Source organism: Terrapene carolina, unplaced genomic scaffold (assembly GCF_002925995.2).
Source record: "Terrapene carolina triunguis isolate 2854851 unplaced genomic scaffold, T_m_triunguis-2.0 Scaffold833, whole genome shotgun sequence".
NCBI lineage: Eukaryota > Metazoa > Chordata > Testudines > Emydidae > Terrapene > Terrapene triunguis.
Genome location: NW_020665184.1, coordinates 2,103,112 through 2,109,399, shown reverse-complemented (window position 1 = coordinate 2,109,399; position 6,288 = coordinate 2,103,112). Strand labels below are relative to the sequence as shown.

The 6,288-nt window shown below is 55.1% G+C and overlaps 1 protein-coding gene across 1 annotated transcript in view; it reads right to left on the bottom strand.

Annotated features, from left to right (window-relative positions):
* IL27RA (interleukin 27 receptor subunit alpha) overlaps nucleotides 1–4,937 on the bottom strand; it is a 12,680-nt gene extending 7,743 nt beyond the window's left edge. The window contains exons 1-2 of the mRNA XM_026660591.2: nucleotides 4,724–4,937; nucleotides 946–1,055 (exon numbers count right to left, since the gene is read on the bottom strand). Of these exons, the coding sequence (XP_026516376.1) occupies nucleotides 946–1,012 (67 nt within the window). The 5' untranslated portion in view covers nucleotides 1,013–1,055; nucleotides 4,724–4,937. The remainder of the gene's footprint in view (nucleotides 1–945; nucleotides 1,056–4,723) is intronic.
* Between the last annotated feature and the right edge of the window lie 1,351 nt (nucleotides 4,938–6,288).

Genomic DNA, 6,288 nt, shown 5'->3' with positions numbered 1-6,288 from the left:
AGCCACTAGCTCCCGCTCCCCCCCCAGAGCCGGGAACGGAACCCAGGAGTCCTGACTCCCAGTGTCCCCCTGTCTAGCCACTAGCTCCCGCTCTCCCCCCAGAGCCGGGAACGGAACCCAGGCGTCCTGAGCCCCTCTCCCGAGCACCGACTTGCAGACAGCTGTGCTGTCACTCGGTCTCCGTTAAGATGCCCCATCCCCTGCCCTAGCCTAGCTCAGCTCTTCCTGCTGAGTGCAGGAGGCCTAGGGCTCAGTCCTCCTCTCGCGGGGAGGGGGGCCAGGGCGGGGGCGCTTCCGGAGCCTTCCTCTGTCTGTCTGCAGCAGCTGCATCTCCGCCCCCGTGATGGCAGGAGCAGAAGCCTCTGTCATTGTCCCCCCCCACCACATGTGTGTCACCAAGTCAAACAGTTATAAACCGCAGGGCGCCAGCAATAGGGTGTGGTGTGGCCGGGGGGGAGGGGAGAGGCTGTCTGCCCGTGGGGGTAACCTAGATCCTCTTTCACTGGGTTTCCAGCCGCTCACGCTGAGCAGAGCCAGGCTGCTGGATGGGAAAGTCAGGGTGCACCAGGGGGTGGGACGGGGGGCTCGCTCCCCTCTGACAGTGCTGACCCCGGTGCGGTGCATGGGGTCCTGTGCTGCAGAGAGCGGGGGGGGCTCACTCCCTTCAGTCAATGCTGAGCCCAATGTGGGGCAAGGAGGGGGGGCTGTGCGGCCGGGAACAGGGGCGGGGCTGTTGCGGTCCATTGGGGCAGTTGGAGCCTGGTGGGTACGGGGCCTGGGACTGAGCCTCAGACAGAGCAGGGGTCTGATTCTGACAGCACCCGGACTGGCTTTCCATCCATGCGTGGCAATAGACTCTTTAGGAGTCACTCCTGATTCACCCCAGTGTAGACGAAATCAGAACCTGGACTTGGGTGTCCTGGGAAATTGAAATTGAGCTCTCACCTTCCTGAAACCCAAAGGTCTCCAGTGCCAGCAGCAGGAGCCACGCTCCCCTCCATCTCTTCCTCATGGCGCCAGCCCCTCATGGGGAGCAGAGGGAGCTGGTCAGCAACCTGGCAAGCAAGGAGCAAGGGTGTGTACACTGGTAACCCCCTTAGCGCAGCAGATCTGGCCCCCTCTGGTTTTGCCGGGGGGTCTCCTGGGAGCTCTCTCTGCCTTTCATTTACAGGGTCCCCATCTGTGAAAGATGGCTGGTGATCCTGTGTGAAGTGCTTCGAGAGCTCCTGAGGCATAGATCCCAAGGCCAGAAGGGACCATTGTGGTCATCTGGTCTGGCCTCCTGGCTAACGCAGGCCAGAGAACATCCCCATAATAACTCCCAGAGCAGAGCCTTGAGAGACACATCCAGTCCTGACTGAAAACTTGTCAGCGATGGAGAAGCCACCACGACCCTGGGTAAGTTGTTCCAGTGATCAACCCCCCTCGCTGTTAAAAAACAACAACGCCTTCTTGCCAGTCTGCATTTGTCTAGCTTCAGCTTCCAGCCACTGGATCGTGTTAGACCTTGGGCTGCTAGATAGACGAGCCAAGAGCAAACTCCACTAGAAACAGACCTGCTTGATCCTCATTCCCCACTTACATTTTGAGAACTATCACGGAACCCGGGTTTCATCCATTTAATGTGTGCCATGTTAATTAGGATGAAAAGCATTAGATAAGAGCTAGGGAGTCATTACTGATTGTTATTGTTTAATTGACTAACTTAATTGCCTTCCATGAAGAGATAACTGGGTCTGTGGATGAGGGGAAAGCAGTGGATGTGTTATTCCTTGACTTTAGCAAAGCTTTTGATACGGTCTCCCACAGAATTCTTGCCAGCAAGTTAAAGAAGTATGGGCTGGATGAATGGACTGTAAGGTGGATAGAAAGCTGGCTAGATCGTCAGACTCAACGGGTATTGATCAACGGCTCAATGTCTAGTTGGCAGCCGGTATCAAGCGGAGTGCCCCAGGGGTCGGTCCTGGGGCCGGTTTTGTTAAATATCTTCATTAATGATCCGGAGGATGGCGTGGACTGCACCCGCAGCAAGTTTGCAGATGACACTAAGCTGGGAGGAGTGGTAGATACGCTGGAGGGTAGGGATAGGATACAGAGGGACCTAGGCAAATTAGAGGATTGGGCCAAAAGAAATCTGATGAGGTTCAACAAGGACAAGTGCAGAGTCCTGCACTTAGGACGGAAGAATCCCATGCACTGTTACAGACTAGGGACCGAGTGGCTAGGCAGCAGTTCTGCAGAAAAGGACCTAGGGGTTAGAGTGGATGAGAAGCTGGATATGAGTCAACAGTGTGCCCTTGTTGCCAAGAAGGCTAATGGCATTTTGGGCTGTATAAGTAGGGGCATTGCCAGCAGATCGAGGGACGTGATCATTCCCCTCTATTCGACATTGGTGAGGCCTCATCTGGAATACTGTGTCCAGTTTTGGGCCCCACACTGCAAGAAGGAAGTGGAAAAATTGGAGAGAGTCCAGCGGAGGGCAACAAAAATGATTACGGGGCTGGGGCACATGACTTACGAGGAGAGGCTGAGGGAACTGGGCTTGTTTAGTCTGCAGAAGAGAAGAATGAGGGGGATTTGATAGCTGCTTTCAACTACCTGAAAGGGGGTTCCAAAGAGGATGGATCTAGACTGTTCTCAGTGGTACCTGATGACAGAACAAGGAGCAATGGTCTCAAGTTGCAGTGGGGGAGGTCTAGGTTGGATATTAGAAACACTATTTCACTAGGAGGGTGGTGAAGCACTGGAATGGGTTCCCTAGGGAGGTGGTGGAATCTCCTTCCTTAGAGGTTTTTAAGGCCTGGCTTGACAACGCCCTGGCTGGGATGATTTAGTTGGGGATTGGTCCTGCTTTGAGCAGGGGCTTGGACTAGATACCTCCTGAGGTCCCTTCCAACCCTGATATTCTATGATTCTATGAATTGCAGGGTTTAACCCAGATAGTTTTGCTCCTAACTGCTCCTCGGGCATTTGAGTTAAATAGGTGCTAATGAAATAAACAAATCAGTATCAGGGGGTAGCCGTGTTAGTCTGTATCCCAAACACAAGATGTCTGGTGGCACCTTAAAGACTAACAGATCTGTTAGTTGTTGTTGTTTTTAAACAAATCAATGTTTTCCCCTCTCGGTTCATCAGCATCTCTGGAGGCACAGGCTTCTTGGTCATCCATAGAGTCTTCTCGTGGGAAGGTGGGGAAGGAAATACCGGAGGAGGCAAAAGGTCCTAAAACTGCCACGAACAACTAAAGGAAATGAATAAAAATCAAGGCCACTAACTACACCCCAGGCAGAGATTTGACCCCACAAAAAGGGGAAGGGCTGGAGGCACCATGAAATCCGCTTGGGCCATGCTATGGCCGTGGGTTTAACGTGGGAGGTGCCCAGAGTCCACGGTGACGGGTGGCAGGCTAAAGCTCTAACACAGAGGTGAGATCTAAATGTTGAAAGCAAAAAAATAGTAAATAAAAGCGCAGAACAAGACAAAAAAAAAAACGAGAAATGGGGGAGTCTGACGGGAAACCAGTGAGGTGGTGACGAAATGGAGCTCCGACTGGCACTTCTTCATGGCCTCAATTTGCTCTCACGCACAGACAGCACATAGGAAAGGCCGGACTGGATCAGCACCCCAATAGTGCCTGGCACCTGCTGTTCCAGAACCCCGCAGGGAGGGGATCATCGGCCCATAGGGAAGGTCCTTCCTGACCCCTAATTGGCTCCAGCCCCGAAGCTGGAAGGTTGTAATGGGCACAATGCCCATTGGCTCCCCTAGGGCCAGGATTCCCCCTCGGATGCTCTCCTTACCGAGCCGGTGGTTTGGATCAGTCTGGTCTCGGAGCAAAAACTAACCTTGACTTCAGTTGTCATGGTCTTTATTACCCTGATTTCCAGCCCCCCCAGATCTAACCACTAGATCCCACTCCCCTCCTTGAGCCAGGGGTAAAATGCAGAAATGCTGCGCCTCAAACCACTAATTCCAACTCCCCTCCCAGATCTGGGAATAGGACCAGACACCTGACTTCCAGCCCTCCCCACTTGCTCTAACCACTAGATCCCACTCCCCCCCTGGATCCAGGGATAGAACCCAGTAATTCTGACTCACAGGCTGCTGCACCTCTAACTCCAGCTCCCCCCCCAGAGCTGGGAATAGACCCCAGGAGACCTGACTTACAGCCCCCGCCCCCCCCGCTCTAACCACTAGTCCTAACGCCCAGAGCTGGGCATGGAACCCAGGAATCCTGATTCCCAGCAGCCCCACCCCCAACCACTAGACACCACTTCCCTTCTCATGCCAGGGGTAAAACCCTCGCATCTTGGCTCCCAGCCACCGCTCCTCTAACCACGAGCCCAAACTCCCCTCCCGGAGCTGGGAATTTAATCCAGGAGTCCTGATTCTTGGACTCAGTAGAGCTTGTGCCAAGCAGCTGGTTCTCCCCTGCTAACCTCCTCTCCACACACTCCATAGCACAAATCAAACAAATGAACACCCAGAGAGATCTTTCACGGACCACCCTTTGAGACTCCCCTTCCATTGCAGCCCTCCCTGTCCGGGGCGGTGTGGGGGGAGGAAATGCAGAGCCCCCCCCCCCCTACACATCTGGATCTGGGAACAGCTGGGCCCCATCACCTTAACCCAATAACCCCCCCCTCCATCCCCATCCTTACCCCTCAGCCAACATTGTCCCATAATCCCCTCCACAAGGTACTTTGCAACCCCAGTCACATACTTGGCTTAAAGTTGGAGTCTGCGGCCGAGTTTCACTGGTAAAAGGAAAAAGGAACAGAGAAACAGACGGGAAAGGAAGCGGTGGCAAAATCAGACCACATGCCAGGGGCTCACATGGTCCCTGCCGCCTGTCTCTGGGGCCTGGTGGCCACCCAGCCCTTGCCATCCATTGGGGAGCGGGAGGGTGGACAAAGCGGCCGGCAGCGAGTGAACAGGAAAGAGGCTGTGCTGAAGCAGGAAGCGCTCGGTTGTATACTCGCTGAGCAAGCTGTACAGGACATGCGTGCGGACACACACACACACACACACACAGAGCCCTGAAACCAGCTGCTGAGGCACCGGAACAAGCCCCCAGTCAGAGTTTCTGAAAGTTTGCAGCATGGCCTGGGTGGCTCTTCGGGGCGCACGTCCCGCAGAGCTAGCGCCGGAAGGCGGGTGGGCGGTTTGTTTAGTGTCTTTGCTAAACAGGGGGCGCAGGCAAGGAGGAGAAGCCAATCACCGCACACCGCACAGCAGAGCTGGGGATCCCCCAGTCTGTTGCTTTACCCATGTGCCGATCGGAGCTAAGACGAGAACCCAGAAATCCTGACTTCCGGTCACCCCAGGAGTGTCGTCGAGAGTAAATTGGGGTAGACAGAGCTGACCCACTACGTAGCTGGGGCTCAGGGAGTTCAGTTTACCCACTTCTTTTTTTTTACCACTAGACCATCGAGTCAGCCGTGCTCTAACCACTAGACCTCACTCCTCTCCCAGCAATAGGCATAAAACCCAGGAGTCCTGTTTTTCAGTTCCCTGCTGCTGCTCTAACCACTAGTTCACATTCCCCTCTCACGCCAGGAACAGAGTCCATGAGTCCTGCTTCCCGTCCCCTCTTAATCCAACCACTAGAGCACACTCCTCTCCCAGTGCCGGAGACCAAACCCAGGCGTCCGGACCCACGAGTCCCCTGCTCTAAGCACTAGCCCAGGGGTGGCCTACCTGTGGCTTCAGAGCCACATGCGGCTCTTCAGAAGTTAATATGCGGCTCCTTGTAAAGGCACCGACTTCGGGGCTGGAGCTACAGGCGCCAACTTTCCAATGTGCTGGGGGGTGCTCACTGCTCAGCCCCTGGCTCTGCCACGGGCCCTGCCCCCACTCCACCCCCTCCCCTAACCCTGCCGTGCCCTCGCTCCACCCCCAGCCTCCTACACGCCAGGAAACAGCTGATGGGGAGGGTGGGGGAGGCGCTGAGCAGTGGGGCTGCCGGTGGGCGGGAGGCGCTGGGAGTGGGGGGGGGAGCTGATGGGGGGCTGCTGACGTATTACTGTGGCTCTTTGGCAATGTACATAGGTAAATTCTGGCTCCTTCTCAGGCTCAGGCTGGCCACCCCTGCATTAGCCCATACTCTCTCCCCCAGCAGTGAGTAGAACGGTTCGCTCCCGAACTCGTTTCCTGATCCAAACACTAAGCAACATTATTTGTTCAGTGCCACACAACGTACTGACGTGCATCTAACAATACCCCGCATTAAGGAGAGTCCAATGCAAGGAGACATGTGAAAGCAAAGAAGGAACGTCAGGACGCCTG